The sequence below is a fragment of the Oryctolagus cuniculus genome, chromosome 1, assembly GCF_964237555.1.
Source record: "Oryctolagus cuniculus chromosome 1, mOryCun1.1, whole genome shotgun sequence".
NCBI classification, from domain to species: Eukaryota; Metazoa; Chordata; class Mammalia; order Lagomorpha; family Leporidae; genus Oryctolagus; species Oryctolagus cuniculus.
This window is the reverse complement of record NC_091432.1, coordinates 159,882,437-159,901,019: the sequence shown is the minus strand read 5'-3', so window position 1 is coordinate 159,901,019 and position 18,583 is coordinate 159,882,437. Positions and strand designations below refer to the sequence as shown.

Sequence of the window (18,583 nt, the reverse complement as noted above, 5' to 3'; positions counted from 1 at the left end):
AAGATAAGACACATGAAGTGATAAAGGAGGCCAATGTTGTGGCACAGTGAGTAAGCTGCCCTCTGTGATGGTGGCATCCCATGCAGCACCAGTTCGAAGCCCAGCTTCTCCACTTCTGACCCAGTTCCCTGCTAATGTGCCAGGGAAGGCAGTGGAAAATGGCCCAAGTATCTGGACTCTTGCCATCTGTGTGGGAAACCCAGATGAAGCTCCTGGCTCCTGCTTTGATCTGGCCAAGCAGTGGCTGCTACGGCCATTTGGGGAGTGAACCAACAAATGGAAGATCTCTCTGACTTTCCCTCTATCTCTCTCTCTCTAACATTGCCATTCAAATAAAATAAAGTAAAATAAAATAAGAAAAAGAGAGGAATTATGAAAAGGGAGAGGTGTGAGGACAGACATTTGCATTATCTCATGTGAACAAGCCCAGGTTTTAATTCATTTTAAACCTCTCTGAACCAAAGCCAGGTTTGAGATGCTAAGAACTGTAATGAGATCTATGGCACATAAAATATGTAGACTGAATCCATCACCAGCACCCACCATATATATGTACAAGGGTACTCTGAGAATCTGGAAAAATCAAACTAAAGATGTCCATGTTGGTAAAAAGACTGAAATCCATGTATAGCGTTTTCTTAGAAAAGTTTATGGAGTGGGCATTTGGGGTGGGGGTTAAGATGCCAGTTTAGGCTCCCACCTCCCATATTGAAGTGCCTATGTTGGAATCCTAGCTCCCTGCTAATGTACACCCTGGAGGCTGTGATGACGGCTTAAGTAGTCAGGTACCTGCCACCCATGTGGGAGACCTGGATTGAGTTTCTGGTTTCTAGCTTTGGCCTGGCCCAGCCCTAGCTTTTGTAGGCATTTGGGGGAATGGACCAGCAAATGGGAGCTCTGTCTGTCTCTGCCTCTCAAGTGAATGAATAAGAAGTAAAATAAAAAATTAAAAAGTTTATGGAAAATGCATATTGTGAAAAAATTATGCATGGATTTGAAATTTTTTGTATAAAATAAACTTATCTTTTAATTTTTCCTTTCTATGAACTTTTCGACATACTCAGATGTTACCTCAATGATTTTATCACTCTGCAGTTAGGTGTTAATGCTCCATTTTGCATATGGGGATTTAGGTTCAGAGGAGTTAATTAAGTTACTTAAGATCACACAGCTAGTTACTGCAGAATCAGTACTAAATCTTTCCATTAACGTGTTCCTTCCATTATGCCATGGACACTAATCAAATATACAGTGCATGCTCCAAATAGTCATGAATGAATGAATAAAGGAATTAAGCCTAGGCTCTAACTACAACACAGGGAATTAAGTTCCATGTAGACAGCACATTTACGGCTGATGCTATTTCAAGCAAAGTGTATCCTGTGCTGAGAAAGTGAGCAGGGTAGTGGGCAATGTGCTGGAAAGCAGGGTAAATAGTTGAAGCATCTTGGAGTACTTCATTTGGAAAAGACAAAGCAAAGTGAGGAGATGATAGTGGTCCTCACATATGTGAAATATTCCCTCGGAGAGAAAAGAGTTCAGTCTTTTTCTGTTTTTGTTGGTAAGATTCTTGTGGGCAATGTGTCCTCTCTTCCAGGAGGTGGGCACAGAGAGGCTGGGTGTAACTAGATGGTGCACTCTTTAAAGCCGCACCCCCCATTCCCTCCTCCTGCCCAGGCTATTGCTCATGCCAGTTGCTCAGGACATATGAGGGCATTTCAAAAAGTTTATGGAAAAATGGAATTTTCAATTTTTTGCTGTAAAAAATTGAAACTTATGCATAATATTCTCACAATCTGCCTTTTCCATCAACTTTTTTTTTTTTTGACAGGCAGAGTGGACAGTGAGAGAGAGAGACAGAGAGAAAGGTCTTCCTTTGCCGTTGGTTCACCCTCCAATGGCTGCCGTGGCTGGCGCACCGCGCTGATCCAATGGCAGGAGCCAGGTACTTATCCTGGTCTCCCATGGGGTGCAGGGCCCAAGTACTTGGTCCATCCTCCACTGCACTCCCTGGCCACAGCAGAGAGCTGGCCTGGAAGAGGGGCAACCGGGACAGAATGCAGCGCCCCGACTGGGACTAGAACCTGGTGTGCCAGCGCCGCAAGGCAGAGGATTAGCCTAGTGAGCCGCGGCACCGGCCTCCATCAACTTTTGTAGTATCCATGTATCTGTTAAATTGCTACTGGGTCTTTGGCATCTGAAAACTGAAAAGGACAAGGACTTTTCAGAATCAGCTTTCTAAGAGGTGTTAATGATCTCCTGAATACTTGAATTTAGCTCTTTACATACCAAAAGTGTGATTTAGTAATGAACCATTTAGGTTAATAATTATGGAAGCGTCTTTGTATTTCTAAGGAGACTCATGCAAATATGACTTGTATAAATTTATTATATTTTGAAGGCAGTGGCAGGCACAAATATGGTGCTCACTATATAATAAAGCCCTTTCCCATGTCCTCCACAGGGAAAAGAGCCAGCTTTTAATATTTCTGAGGTCAAACCTCTGTATTGGGGTTGTCTGTCATGCAGGTGGAATTATGCAGTATTCTATGCACTATATGGAATGTACACAGTTAATGTAGGTAAATCCAGTCCTAGGTACCTGTACAAATGTGTATATGCTTATACACACACACACACACACACACACACGTGTGGATATAGCTCTGTCAATCAAATGCAAATAGGACAGTAGATTTTTGCCTATCACTGCACCCAGAAAGAACATACCCTAGAGGACATGTGAGATGGGCAATAGGAGTATCTGCTTGGTAAATCTGTTCCCTTGTGCACCCCATTCTGTTTCTGTTGTACAGAATGCAATTCTAGTGTTTAAATGTTATTTTTGGGTACAATCACAAATGCAAAAAAAAAAAAAAACAAAAAAACCCTCAGCAACAACAATGCGCCCACACTAACACAGACAGAGGACACTTCTGTGGTACCTGGCCTTGGCCAGCCTGTAACCTCAGGTCAGTGTAATGCCCAGGACCCAGAGAGGGTGGGTCTTGATTTCTGGAATACTGCCCCTCCCCCTCTTTGAGGAGAAGGCTCTGTAAGCACCCAGAGAGGAGCAGGGTCTTGGAAGGAGTAGTCACAGAGTTTGCAGACCAAGGGTGGGGTGCTCAGGTGGAGGTGCTACAGTTCCTTGAAACTGGTGACCCGGGCACAGTATGCGTATATGTGCTAGTGTCTGCACCTCCTCCTGCTAATCCCTGAGAGGCAAAGGCTTCCTTGTATCTTAGCATTTCTTCCTCCCAAGACTACAGCTTTTCTGAATTCAAAAGCATTTCAAAGACATGTGCTTTGTAAATAAGTCTGAGCAATGAGTAATATGTCCACATGGCACAATTTTTCTGGGAACCATATGATTATACCTCCATTAATAAATAGCTTTCCCAAGGCCTGAGAGTGAGAGAGATCCTCAGATTTCCAATTCCTTCCTCTGTTTGCCAGAAAATTACTTTACATTGTATTCTTCTAAAATACTCTATTGTGTAGTGACAGATGTGCATAAAATCTGTCCATGGCTTTAAAGTTTATTAATATTTTCTGATCTTATGGATACAGTCACTCAATGGTAGGGGTGTATGTAGCTTCTTATCCAGACTACATTCTTTAAAGATGTAAAGGGCCAGGGATAAAAACAAGATGCTATTTATATAATTCCTGCAGAATCACCAGAGACTGTCTGAAATGGGTAAACAGACAAAATGTCATTTCATGAAAACTAGATGTGACTCCCTTGAATCTTAGAAGCCTGAGTCATATTGACTAAACCCATCAATATATTATACCTTTCTATCCTATTTTTAATTTGCTTCTGCCATCTTCATGTTGCAAATGTTTAAAACTTAGTTACATCAATACTTTGTAACACTTTGGGTGCTCTTTGGGACAGTGATTCCCAAATGCTGGATTTTGGACACATTGGTCCATGATAAAGGTGTTATTAGTCTATAGCAAACGAAGACACATAAGAAAATATAAGTGCATTTACATGAAGCTAGATTATTAGATTTAAAGGATTTTCTTCATCTGGGGATTTGTCATTTTTTTTAAGATTTGATTTTTTATTTATTTGAAAGCCAGAGCTAGAGAGAGAGAGAGAGGGAGAGGGAGGGAGGAAGAGACACACAGGGAGATCTTCATCAACTGGCTCACTTCCCAAATGGCTGCAATGACCAGGGCTGGCCCAGGCTGAAGCCAGGAGCCTGGAATTCCATTAGGGTCTCTAACATGTGGACATGGGCTCAAGTACTTGGGTTACCTTTTGTTACCTTCCCAGGTGCATTAGCACTGAGCTGGATTGGAAGAGAAGTAGCCAGTACTTGAACTTGTGCTCATATGGGATGTTGATGTCACAGGTGGTGGCTTAACTCTCTGTGCCACAATGCTAGCCCCATTTGTGGATTTTTTCCTTATAGCTCTGCTGCTTATACTAGCTATTTCATCAATGAGAGCTAAAAGTATATAACTACTGGGTAGAAAAATCTGCTTTTATTTCCTTGTGTTTATTTTGCTGTATAAAATGAGCAAAACAAAGCAGTTTGGGGAATAAAGAGACCTCTAATCATTATTTTAACTAATTTAAAACAAGTCTTTTGATGTCATCTAATTTGAAGGTATTGAGCAAGCTTATCAGCCAGGCACTAAGACCATTCTACTCCTCTGAAGAAGGTACTCAGTGGGACACACAAAACACAAACTTGCTGGAGAACCTGGAGTTGGGCTGAGTCTCTCGAGTTTTTACCTGCTCAGGACTTTCTAATTTCTAGTCTGAACCAGCAACTCCAGCCCTATTCCAGACACTCAACAATCTGCACTGTCAAAGGGGGAATAGCTACTGCCTACTGGAGAAGGCTGGCATCTTTAGTCTGGGGTTTTGATCCGCAGATACGTTAGGCAATGTCCTGTTCTCTCATAAGCTCCATGGTTTCTGGGACAATAAAAATAAACACAAGACATCTGAGTTTCGTAGCTGTGCAAAGAAATTTGGCTGATAGAGTATGCCATGCCATCAAATGTGTGTAGAGGCATGGCCCTGTGGAACACACCTTTCTGAAGTCACCCGTATCCTTTCATCGTTGGACGAGTTGAACCGATCATCCTTTTCTCTGAAATATTCCTCTATACATTGCTCTTCGAAATCATGTACTTTTTTGAGCTCATCATCGGTTATGAACAGTTCTGTGAAAAGAAAAAGAGAGCCATGAGTCACAGGAGAAGAGCAATGCCATTGCATTGGTGGGACTAATGATAGTTTTTATATCAATTGGTGTTGGGAAGAGGGGCTTGGATTCTTTAATAAGTCCAAACCAAGTCCAAATCCAAATAAGCAACTTGCATTGCTGGCTTCCTTCTGAACATTAGCTTCACTGTGAGTCTCTGAAGTTCACTTGAGTGTATCTGGTTTAGTACAGAAGTTGGCTAGAACTATACAAGTCGCAAAGCCAAGAACCAAACTAACTCAACGAAAAGGAAGCTATTCAGAGCCTGGAAGTTTCCCAAAACTCAACAATTCTGCACTGGGGTGTGGCCGACAGATATTGTAGACAGGGTTTACTAAAAGTCCTTTTGCAACTACATTTCCCTTTCCCCCATCCCATCTCTGAGGGGGAAGAGATAACCACATGCATCCCGGTCCAGTCTCCCATGAAGCCAGCAGCAAGCGTGAGACAAGAAACAATAGTTTGGGACAAGAAACAATAGAAGTCTGCTACAGGAAGGGGTGGTGTTGCTTTTCTGATAAAATACAGAGATGTGACGACTTCTTTCCACATTATTCCACTTTCCCCTCTATTCCTCCTTTAAACATAAATGTGATGACTAGAGATGCAGCAGCTTTTCTGTGACCCTGAAACCAAACAACTTGCCAAGAAATAGCTGAGCCTAAAAATAGGAGTACTCTGGGTCTTTAACTTCAGTGAGCCATTGTCTAGCTCTGGGCTAACTAGCTCTTTTCTTTTTGTCAAATGAGATAAACAAAGCTTTAGTTATTTGTGTCATTGTTAGCATGGTTTTCAGTTAACAGATGTAAACCAACTCATAATACATTATGAAGTACAAAAACCAACTCACGGATACAGCAATGTAGAAATAGCCCAGTGGGAAACTGAATCAGGGTGAAGGGGAGAGAGCTACTTTAGAAAAATCATGAATGGGAGAGGTCCCTCTTCTCATCCTTGGCCCTTGAGATTCCACAGGGATTGGCCCAAATGTTTGGAGCCCTGGATTTCAGAGTGTTAGGAATTTAGTTTCTTGAGGTTGCCATTGCTTGCTTGGATGCATGAATCTGAATTTACTTGAATCATGGAAAACAGGTCCATAAAAAACTTGTGAGAAGGAAACACTGGCACCAAGACCACTCTCCTCAAATATGGCAGAGTTCTTGAGGTGGAAAGAGTTTGGTCAGAAGGGGACATTGGAGATGTGGTCATGAAGTTACACAGAACAGTTGTGTGCTAGGAGGAGGGGAATGGAGACAGGAAGATTTTGGGGACACTCAAAGTATAGAAACCTTCTTGCTGTTGCTGTATTTAGGAACAAAAGGAATGTACTTACTACTTAGGTTACCGGCACCTTAAATGCCTCATTGGACTTCTTTGGCTATATATAAGGGACATTAAAAAAAAACATTTCTTTTTTTTTAACTTTTATGTAATGAATATAAATTTCCAAAGTACGGCTTATGGATTACAATGGCTTCCCCCCCATAACGTCCCTCCCACCCGCAACCCTCCCCTCTCCCACTCCCTCCCCCCTTCCATTCACATCAAGATTCATTTTCGATTCTCTTATATACAGAAGATCAGTTAGCATACATTAAGTAAAGATTTCAACAGTTTGCTCCCACACAGAAACATAAAGTGAAAAATAATAGATGATTTTTTTTTGACAGGCAGAGTGGACAGTGAGAGAGACAGAGAGAAAGGTCTTTCTTTGCCGTTGGTTCACCCTCCAATGGCCACCGCGGCCAGTGCACCGCGCTGATCCAATGGCAGGAGCCAGGTACCTATCCTGGTCTCCCATGGGGTGCAGGGCCCAAGCACTTGGGCCATCCTCCACTGCACTCCCTGGCCACAGCAGAGAGCTGGCCTGGAAGAGGGGCAACCGGGACAGAATCTGGTGCCCCGACCAGGACTAGAACCCGGTGTGCCGGCGCCGCAAGGTGGAGGATTAGCCTAGTGAGCCATGGCACCGGCCTAATAATAGATGATTTTTTAAATGATGATGAAATCAGATCAGACCTATTGTCATGTTTAATCCCATTGAGTGTCAAGTTGGGAATTGATAATTTCTTCTTCTTCTTCTTTTTTTTTTTTTTTTTTTTTTTTACAGAAGATCAGTTTAGTATACATTAAGTAAAGCTTTCAACAGTTTGCACCCCCATAGAAACACAAAGTGAAATATATTGTTTGAGTACTCGTTATAGCATTAAGTCTCAATGTACAGCACATTAAGGACAGAGATCCTACATGAGGAGTAAGTGCACAGTGACTCCTGTTGTTGACTTTTCAAATTGACACTCTTGTTTATGGCCTCAGTAATCTCCCCATGCTCCAGTCATGAGTTTCCAAGGCTATGGAAGCCCCTTGAGTTCTCTGACTCTTATCTTGTTTAGACACAGTCATAGTCAAAGTGGAGGTTCTCTCCTCCCTTCAGAGAAAGGTACCTCCTTCTTTGATGGCCTGTTCTTTCCACTGGGATCTCACTCACAGAGATCTTTCATTTAGTTTTTTTTTTTTTTTTTTTTTTTTTTTTTTGCCAGAGTGTCTTGGCTTTCCATGCCTGAAATACTCTCATGGGCTTTTCAGCCAGATCCGAATGCCTTTAGGGCTGATTCTGAGGCCAGAGTGCTGTTTAGGACATCCGCCATTCTATGAGTCTGCTGTGTATCTCACTTCCCATGTTGGATCACTCTCCCCTTTATTTATTCTATCGGTAGTATTAGCAGGTACTAGACTTGTTTATGTGCTCCCTTTGACTCTTAGTCCTTTCATTATGATCAATTGTGAACTGAAATTGATCACTTGGACTAGTGAGATGGCATTGGTACATGCCACCTTGATGGGATTGAATTGGAGTCCCCTGGTATGTTTCTAACTCTACCATTTGGGGCAAGTCAGCCTGAGCATGTCCCAGATTGTACATCTCTTCCCTCTCTTATTCCCACTCTTATGTTTAACAGGGATCACATTTCAGTTAAATTTCAACACTTAAGAATAACTGTGTATTAATTACAGAATTAAACCAGTCATATTAAGTAGAGCAGACAAAAAAAACTACTAAGAGGGATAATGTATTAAGTTGTTCATCAACAGTCAGGGCTATGCTGATCAAGTCACCGTTTCCCATAGTGTCCGTTTCACTTCAGGAGGTTTCCTTTTTGGTGTTCAGTCAGTTGTCACCGATCAGGGAGAACATATGGTATTTGTCCCTTTGGGACTGGCTTATTTCACTCAGCATGATGTGTTCCAGATTCCTCCATTTTGTTGCAAATGACTGGATTTCGTTGTTTCTTACTGCGGTATAGTATTCTAAAGAGTACATATCCCATAATTTCTTTATCCAGTCTGCCGTTGATGGGCATTTAGGTTGGTTCCAGGTCTTGGCTATTGTGAATTGTGCTGCAATAAACATTAAGGTGCAGACTGCTTTTTTGTTTGCCAATTTAAATTCCTTTGGGTAAATTCCAAGGAGTGGGATGGCTGGGTGGAACGGTAGGGTTATATTCAGGTTTCTAAGGAATCTCCAGACTGACTTCCATAGTGGCTTTACCAGTTTGCATTCCCACCAACAGTGGGTTAGTGTCCCTTTTTCCCCACATCCTCGCCAGCATCTGTTGTTGATAGATTTCTGTATGTGAGCCATTCTCACCAGGGTGAGGTGAAACCTCATTGTGGTTTTGGTTTGCATTTCCCTGATTGCTAGTGACCTTTTTTCTTAAAAAAATCCATCAATATGGCAAGTTCTATAATAAAAATTAAAATTTACACTTCAGAGTGTTTTTATCTGAGGCTCTGCAGGAACATGGCAGTGCCCTGAGTTCTTTTTATTCAAGCTACAGTGAAAAGTTCACTTTCTTCTGATAGATCAACACAGTTAAGGGCCCTCATCCGTGTTCCTCAGCTTTTCTGACCCAGCCGTGTGTCCTGTGACCTGGGCATGCTTTTATTGTTCCTATTGGTGACAGCAACAAGAAGATCATGAACTTGAGCTTCAGGGAACTGGTTTCCACCTTGCCCAGTGTCTGGCCTTCTGTAAGGGAGCAGGCATTGGAGTGGAAACGGATATCTGGGCCATTCCACTGCCTGCATTGTGTTTCTAGACACTATCCTAAGCTATCTGCATAAGTGAGATTCTCCTTCCACCATGAACACCTCCTGCTTTATTGTAAGTGACTGGCGGCCCTGGGTTCACCCTCCAGTGCAGTGGGGAAGATTTTATATTATCCCCTGCCCCTGATACAGCAATCTGTGCTCTTCCATGCTGGCCAAGTTTCCTGAGTAGAAAAGCTGAGTTCATCTCATCAGTCATTCTCTGCCCTCAAGCTTTCTATTTGCCTAAATCCATAATTCACATGGGAACTATAATTTGGAATTCATATCTCTCTCCAACTCTCCACTTGATGTTGAGAAAAAAGTTGGGCATTGCTATGTCAGGGAGGTTAAGAGTTTCTCATTTAGGAAATTCAAATGGCCAACAGACACATGAAAAAATGTTCATGGTCACTAGCCATCAGGGAAATGCAAATCAAAACCACAATGAGGCTTCACCTCACCCCGGTGAGAATGGCTCACATTCAGAAATCTACCAACAACAGATGCTGGCAAAGATGTGGGGAAAAAGGGACACTAACCCACTGTTGGTGGGAATGCAAACTGGTAAAGCCACAATGGAAGTCAGTCTGGAGATTCCTTAGAAACCTGACTATAACCCTACCATTCAACCCAGCCATCCCACTCCTTGGAATTTACCCAAAGGAAACTAAATTGGCAAATAAAAGAGCTGTCTGCACCTCAATGTTTATTGCAGCTCAATTCACAATAGCTAAGACCTGGAATCAACCTAAATGCCCATCAACAGTGGACTGGATAAAGAAATTATGGGATATGTACTCTATAGAATACTATGCAGCAGTAAAAAACAATGAAATCTGGTAATTTGCAACAAAATGGAGGAATCTGGAAAACATCATGCTGAGTGAATTAAGCCAGTCCCAAAGGGACAAATATCATTTGTTCTCCCTGATTGGTGACAACTAACCGAGCACTAAAATGGAAACCTGTTGAAGTGAAATGGACACTATGAAAAACAATGACTTGATCAGCCCTTGCCCTGTTGATGAACAACTTAATACTTTATCCCTCTTAGTATTTTTTTTTTGTTCTACTTAATACTATTGGTTGAACTATTCAATTAACACACAATTATTCTTAGATGTTTAAAGTTAACTGAAAAGTGATCTCTGTTAAATATAAGAGTGGGAATAAGAGAGGGAGGAGATGTACAGTTTGGCACATGCTCAATTGGACTTGCCCCAAATGGTAGAGTTAGAAATGTGCCAGGGGATTCAATTCAATCCCATCAAGGTGGCATGTATCAATGCCATCTCACTAGTCCAAGTGATCAGTTTCAGTTCATAATTGATCATAAGGATAGGATTAAGAGTCAAAGGGATCACATAAACAAGACTAATGTCTGCTAATACTAACTGATAGAATTAAAAAGGAGAGAACGATCCAACACGGGAAGTGGGATACACAGCAGACTCATAGAATGGCAGATGTCCTAAACAGCACTCTGGCCTCAGAATCAGCCCTTAAGGCATGCAGATCTGGCTGAAGAGCCCATGAGAGTATTTCAGGCATGGAAAGCCAAGACACTGTGGCAAAAAAAAAAAAAAAAAAAAAAAAAAAAAACCAAACAAACAAAAAAACCAAAAAAACAAAACACCTAAATGAAAAATCTCTGCGAGTGAGATCCCAGAGGAAAGAATGGGCCATCAAGGATGGAGGTGCCTTTCTCTGAAGGGAGGAGAGAACTTCTACTTTGACTATGGCCTTGTCTAAATGGGATCAGAGCCGGTGAACTCAAAAGGTTTCCATAGCCTTGGCAACTCATGACAAGAGCCTCGGGTGATTACTGATGCCATAAACAAGAGTATCAATTGTTAAATCAACAACAGGAGTCACTGCACTTACTCCTCATGTAGGATCTCTGTCCTCAATGTGTTGTACTATGTGAATTAGCGGTATAACTAGTACTGAAAATAGTACTTTATACTTTGTGTTTCTGTGTGGGTGCAAACTGTTGAAATCTTTACTTAGTATATACTAAATTGATCTTCTGTATATAAAGATAATTGAGAATGAATCTTGATGTGAATGGGATGGGAGAGGGAGCAGGAGATGGGGTGGTTGTGGGTGGGAGGAAGGTTATGGGGGGAAAAAGCCACTATAATCCAAGAGCTGTACTTTGGAAATTTATATTTATTAAATAAAAGTTAAAAAAAGTGTTTCTCATTTAGAGAAGCAATTGGTTAGATGTCTTTCATTTCAAATCTTAGATACACCAATGATTACATGGAAGGAGGTAGATTTCTGAGCCACTGACTCAGAGGCTCTTGTTCATAGATTAATGTGTATCTGCCTTACACATTTTGAGAAACCATAGTAGCTTGCTTGTATGGAGCTGGATACCCGTGGTTTGTAACTCAGGGTGGGCCCCTGGGGCAGTCAGAAATTTCCAGGAGCTACTGGAATTCAGTGTGTGGAGGCCAGGCATGGAATCTCTGGCAATGTGTGGCATAATCTTACACAATATGAAGCATTCTTCCCAGGCCAATGGAATCTCCTTTTAGAAACACTGGTGGCTAGCAGGTGCATGACAGAGGATCTTGTCTTTTGTCCTCTGAATAGAAAGCAGGACCAGTTTCCTTATGAGCTCATATAGGCACAACCTCTAAGACTTAGGAAAATATTTAAGACTTGAAAAACTTACAGGTCCAGAAATAATAATGGGAAAATCAAGCTTAGTTGCTTGCAACTCAACTCACACAGTGATTAAATAATACATAATGGAGTGCTGACTGTCTATATGGTTGGTATACTCTGCAGCACAACCCCTGGAAAGTCAGAAACTCAGGACCTATGAAGGTGCTAAAATAGCTTTGTGTTATGAAGCGGGACAGAAGGCTAAGAATGCCCAGTTCCAGCCTCTACTGTCTTCTTCCCGACACTGCAGGAGGAAGTAGGGGTTCTGATTTGTGGTTGCTGGGGCTGTCACTTGAAACTTACTCAGGCCGTAGTCCCGCTCATCTGGGTCGCTCTCATGCTTCCTCCACCGGCAGCACAGGTGCTGGAATATCATGGTCATGTGACTGAAGATAATGAGCGGTGGTGGCAGAACTGGCCTTTCATGGAAAGTCATGATGAGCTGATACCTCTGAAACTTCCACACTTGGTTGGATATCGATTTGACTTCAAAAAATGTATTGCTGAAACAGAGACCAGAGAAAACCAAGTGAGGAGATCCAGTGTTGTCTTATTTATTTATTTATTTTTGACAGGCAGAGTTAGACAGTGAGAGAGAAAGAGACAGAGAGAAAGGTCTTCCTTCCCTTGATTCCCCTCCAAAATGGCCACCACGGCAGGCACGCTGCGCTGATCCGAAGCCAGGAGCCAGGTGCTTCCTCCTGCTCTCCCATCGGGTGCAGGGCCCAAGGACCTGGGCCATCCTCCACTGCACTCCCGGGCCACAGCAGAGAGCTGGACTGGAAGAGGAGCAACCAGGACAGAATCCGGTGCCCCAACTGGGACTAAAACCCCGGGGTGCTGGCACCGCAGGCGGAAGATTAACCTAGTGAGCCACGGCGCCGGTGTCTTATTTATTTTTATTATGATTATTTTTAATAATGATCTTATACTTTTTTAAAGATTTATTTTATTTACTTGAAAGGTAGATTTAGGGAGAGAGGGGGAGGGAGAGGGAAGGAGATACAGATACATCTTTCACCCACTGGTTCACTCCCTAAATGGCTGCACAAACTGGGACTGGGCCAGGCGGAAACCAGGAATCAGGAGCTTCATTCAGGTCTTCTATATGGGTTCAGCTGTCCAGGGACTTGGGCCATATTCTGCCTTCCTGGGCACATTAGCAAGGAGCTAGATGGGAAGTTGGAGCAGCCAGGATTCAAACTGTTTCCCACATAGGATGCTGGCATTGCAGGCTGCAGCTTAACCTGCTGTACCACAGTGCTGGCCCTCCCCAATGTCCTTTTTTTTTTTTTTTTTTTTTTTGACAGGCAGAGTGGACAGTGAGAGAGAGAGACAGAGAGAAGGGTCTTCCTTTTGCCGTTGGTTCACCCTCCAATGGCTGCCACGGCCAGCGCGCTGTGGCCGGCGCACCGCGCTGATCCAATGGCAGGAGCCAGGTACTTATCCTGGTCTCCCATGGGGTGCAGGGCCCAAGCACTTGGGCCATCCTCCACTGCACTCCCTGGCCACAGCAGAGAGCTGGCCTGGAAGAGGGGCAACCGGGACAGAATCTGGCGCCCCAACCGGGACTAGAACCCGGTGTGCCGGTGCCACAAGGTGGAGGATTAGCCTAGTGAGCCGCGGAGCCGGCCCCCAATGTCCTTTTAAAAAAAGATTTTATTTATTTATTTGAAAGAGTCTTTCTCACACAGAAAGAGAGAGAGAGAGAGGGAGAGAGGGAGAGAGATTGATTTTTCATCTGCTGGTTCATTCCCCAAATGGCTGCAATGGTCAGGGCTTGGCCAGGCAGAGTCCAGGAGCCAGGAGTTCCATCCAGGTCTCCTGTGGGGGTGGCAGGGGCCCAAGCGCTTGTGCCATCTTTCGGGCTTTCCCAAGTGCATTAGCCGTGAGCTGGATCAGAAGCAGAGCAGCCGGGACTCACCCTGGTGCCCCAACGTGGGATGCTGTGTAGTAGGTGGCTGACCCTCTGATACATGCTGGGCCCAATCCAGTGTCTGCTGGAGCCTCAGCCCTCCTCCCGCCCTGCTCCCCCTGGCCAGGCCAAGCACTCTGACGAAGGACACACTCACTTGAAGACGGCAATGAGGAGGTTGACCAGCAGGATGTTTGCCACCAAGAGGTAGCAGGCCATGATGGCCGGCACAATCCAAGCTCCTGTCTTGCAAGGAGGCAGCTGGATTATTTTTCCATCCTCTCGGGTCTCATTCTGTCCGCAGGGAGCTGGAGGAAGTGACAAAGGCAGGAAGTAAGAAACCGTGGCTATTTGATGTAAAAAAGAGGGAGCGGGGAAGCTGGCCTGAATGAGGGTTTTACATGGAAGAAAGACACAGCCACCTCCAAAGTTCCCCCCAGAAAAGCTGCATGAGTCTCCCAGGAGGCTGATGTTCAGGCTGCCTTCTCCCTGAATTGTCCTCTGAGCGGGCGGAGCTGCCTGCTTCCTCCCCCGTCTCTTGGTCCTGACACTTTGTGAGGGGGCCCTTGTGCACCTTAGAATGCCTGCTGAGGGCCTTTCTGGGGAGCACACAGGAGCAGGAAGTCCCACTGCCTGGCAAGTTACTTTCAAAATGTGCTGTGCAGGCCCCCAGCCAACAGCTGTAAGAGCAGCGCCATCGCTGGGCTATTGATTGGGAATTAACACCGGGGCAGCAGTTAATTGCTGCAAGAAACAAGCCAGGGCTCGGAGCTAATGATTTGCCGTCGCAGCGCGGGAGGAACAGCACAGGGCAGCCCGGTGGGAAGTACTTTGAAGGCTTGTCACTCGGTGTTCCTGATACATGGGGTTTCACCTGAGGGTGATTGGGGTGATGGGCCAGGGCCGTGGGGTACCTGCCGCCGGCTTTCTTCCAGGAGCCTTTCCTGTCCAAAACTGTGCTGTTCAGGGCACAGGGGCTAAAACCCAATGGTGGTGAATTAACAGACCAATGGTGTGTGTGTGGGGGGGAGACCTGGAGTGGGGGATGAGGTGAGAGGTGGGATTGGGTCAGTGATGGGTGAATGAGGCCTGCATGGGAGTTCTCTGGCAAGTGCAAAGCAGACAGTGTGGCCCTCAGGTGCCACGGACAGGTGTGGTGGCTCCCCCTCAGGGTGTGTTTCCAACCCTGCTTCTGGGGGATCCCCTGGGAAGATTTAAAAACACCACTGCCCAGCTTTGCTCCAGACAATTGAATCAGTCTCGGTGGGGGTGGGGGGGCAAGCATCATTGCTATGAAGCTTGAGCCCACCTAGCTGGAACATCAGGGCACCAAGGAAAAGATGCCTGTTGGTTCTGCCAGCAGATGACTGGGTACTGGGGCTGGGTGTTTGCCTTTTTTATGGTTGGCATTCTTACGATGGCCCCGACTACCAGCACAGCCCTGCAAGAGGCCCTCATCATTCCCTCCAAGCCCAGTGTGGAAGAACCTTTTTTCAGGATGAAGTCCAAAGTCTGGGGGTTGCTGGCCCAGTGCCACCTCCTGTCGCTCCCCACCTCCCTCTGAACACCAACCAGACTAAGTTTCTTCGTGCCATTCTCAGAAATGCTTTTGCTTCCTGAAGGCCTCTCTAGTGCTCCCACTCCATGCTGCGCTTGGGTGGGTCCCATTCATTTCTTAAAATTTTTAAACATTAATTATATTCATTTATTTATTTGAAGGGTAGAGACAGAGAGAGGGAGAGAAACAGATCTCCCAGCTGATGGTTCACTCCCCCAAATGCCCACAATAGTTAGGACACGGTCAGGAGAGGCCAAGAGCCCAGAGTTCAGTCCTGGTCTCCCATGTGACCAGTACACGAGCCAGCACCTGCTGCTTCCCTGGCTGCACATCAGCAGGAAGCTGGAATGGAGGGTGGAATTGGGACTTAGCTCAGGCACCCTGATACGGCATGCAGCATCCTGAGCAGTGGCGTCACCACTGTGCCACAATCATTCTTGAATGCCCATTCAGCCTTCAGAAGCACACAGCTTGCTCTCCACTTTTTTTCCACCTAGGAATGAGGTAGGGATCTTCCTTATCCCAGGGTCCCCCTCTGCTTGCCCCTTTGGGACTCTCATACTGTACTGCCATCACCAATTTACTTGTCCCGCACGAGTTTCCCACTGGGAGAACGGCTCTTCAAGATTTCCCATCACCTGGTTCAATGCCTACTCATAGTACAGCCACCCGCGTCCATCTATGACTGATGTTTGTTGAATGAATAAAGGAGATCCTGCAGGCAAAGTTCGCGGCTGGGCCTTGAGATTCCCCACACCTCCACAGTCCTGCTAGTGGAACGGGCCCATCTCTGAGGGGCGGGGGGCTCCTTCCTTGGGTCCTTTGTAGAAGTCCTCCCTTCACACCGTCAAGAAGTCCTCAAACTCTACCAGACTTCAGGGTCTCTGTTCCCATGTGGCCAGAGGCCTCAGCAGTTACCAGTCAGCTTTTTCTTCCCCTGTGGAGCTTCCCCCATCTGCTCTGACCCCTTCATCCTCTATTCTGCCCTTTCCACTGGCTCCTGCTCAGATCTCTATAGGGAGGCCGACACACAGTGGCAGAAATAATGGCTTGGACTAAGCCATTAAGCTCATCAGTGTTTGCAAAAACAGTCCCTGATCCCCAATCCTCAATTCCATTCTGAAAAAGCGTAAAATAAACCTGGGAGAGGCAAAGCTCACCTACCTTGCTTTCTGACCTCATATGTTACGTAGTGAACTTCTTCCTTTCCAGCTGAGAGGGGAAACTAGGGTGCTGGTTTCAGGGGACTGTGCACACTTCCATAGGCCTCCAGGTCATGTCATCAGCCTATCTCTAGGTCTCTTGTGCTTCTCTGGCTCATTAAAAGTGCCCCCTCAATTAAAAATTGGACCAGCTTCATATCTTTCTATAAGATTTGGTTTGATATCAGCAGCAGGGGCCCTGGGAACCCTTTGCCAGTCTCTTGGGTATCAATTTATTCAAGCTCTCCCTCTACCTTTTATTCATCCCACCTTTACAGAGTTAGTGGTATTAATTTAGTACTTAGGAGCATGCATTATAATTGGTAAGGCCTGGGTTCCAATCTTGATTCAAACATTTTCAAGTGATCTGACTTTGGCTTACTCCATGAATTTCAGCTTCCTCATTTGTAAAATGGGGGTAGTTTTAGTCTGAACCATGAAGAGTCATCAAGATAAATGATCTGAGCTAATACATGCCAGGCATGTAACTCAGTGTCTGGCATATAGAACTCGAGTAACATCGTCATTAGTATTGCTGTTTTTGTAATTAATAAGACTTAGGTTTCTTGGGTTTAGGGATTGTGTCTTATCTGTTTTGCAGTCACTAAGCACAGCACTTATTCTGCATTTACTGAATTGTTAGAACATGCTGGGTACAGGGCATATTGGGAAGCAAAGAGAAAATTCTTGTTGTCAAGCAACTCACAGTTTCGTAGGGGCACAGAGAGGGAAGAGAACATTGCGTTACTGTGTGGTGTGAGCTCAGATGGGGGTTCAGGGGATGCACTTGTGTTTGAGCTGCTGCAGCACCTACAGCCTGGGCTACACAGGGCAGCCTGGAAGTCAGGAGTAGCCTGAGGAACATCACCGAGATTCTGCAGCAACAAGTGCAGTGTGGAGGCATCAGATGATCCCTGTGACAGTGATAATGATAATAAAAGTGAATCATTAAGAAACAGCCATCACTTGGTAATGTCAGCAGAGAGAAACCGTGAACATGATGTGTAGCAGTTGGTACAAAACATTGTTGTGTAATGGCTCCTAATGATTCCCTGTTCTGGTGTTTATCTGCAGTAGAAAGCACTATGACTCAGATTTACAGAGGTCTACCATCAGTGAAGATGAACTGGATGCCCTGAGCCCTGAGGAGCAGCAGATTTCAGGATGGAGGACAAATTATCTGGATAGTCATGTGACACCATCCAGTATCTGGGGCTTGTGTTCCCAGGGGGCTGTGTCAGGCTCACACACCCAAGATGGCACATGGGTGGATGTTCAGGGACACGTAGGTTGGTGCTTCCTCCTTCCCTATTTTCAGGACCTGATACTTGGGTGATTTTCCTCCCAATCCTTTTGCAAGAAGTGAATGTATCACTATCTTCATACCAAGGGGCATGCTATTTTCTCCCTTTTTTAGATGACAATCAGTGGAGAGTCTCTCTAGTCTCTCTAGTTGGAGATTCCACCTTCTCCACCCTCTGATAAGAGCATCCTGGTGCCCCTCTGGGAAACAACTCCTCTTCCAGTCTTGATCTTAGCCAAAAGGCCAAGAAGCAATCCTCCTTTTCCAGTCTTAACCCAAGAATTCTGGATGTAATGAACCCCAGATCCATGCCTAGGAGAGGATTAATCAGTATGTTTTATCTCCTATTGCAGTGATTGGTTCAGTGATGGACAAGTGACACAGCCTGACCAATAACAGCCAATGAGCATCAGCCCTGGAACTTCAGGAGGAATTGGTATGAAAGTGAAGCTCTCTTTGTAGAATGCGATGTAAGGCTATCAAGTAGAGAGGAGCTGCTTGCGATGGACTCCATCACAGCGAAGAGAAACTGATTTCTGACCCAGTCATACCTCAAACACTCTTCATTTGTAAGAATAAAAAAAATCTACTTTTTTTCTAAGTTAA

General features: G+C 44.8%; 1 protein-coding gene and 1 long non-coding RNA gene across 21 annotated transcripts in view; one reads left to right on the top strand and one right to left on the bottom strand.

The window, feature by feature from the left end:
• TRPM3 (transient receptor potential cation channel subfamily M member 3) overlaps positions 1-18,583 on the bottom strand; it is a 1,025,749-nt gene that overhangs the window by 11,452 nt on the left and 995,714 nt on the right. For all 20 annotated transcript variants that reach the window (XM_070050833.1, XM_070050835.1, XM_051858588.2 and 17 more), the window contains 3 exons: positions 14,072-14,222; positions 12,303-12,502; positions 5,058-5,190 (listed from right to left, as the gene is read on the bottom strand). In XM_070050833.1, the coding sequence (XP_069906934.1) occupies positions 5,058-5,190; positions 12,303-12,502; positions 14,072-14,222 (484 nt within the window). The remainder of the gene's footprint in view (positions 1-5,057; positions 5,191-12,302; positions 12,503-14,071; positions 14,223-18,583) is intronic.
• Positions 1-18,583, top strand: part of LOC108176627 (uncharacterized) — a 22,762-nt gene extending 4,179 nt beyond the window's left edge. Inside the window, exon 2 of the long non-coding RNA XR_007924307.2 lies at positions 18,331-18,583. This is a non-coding gene — a long non-coding RNA (uncharacterized lncRNA). The remainder of the gene's footprint in view (positions 1-18,330) is intronic.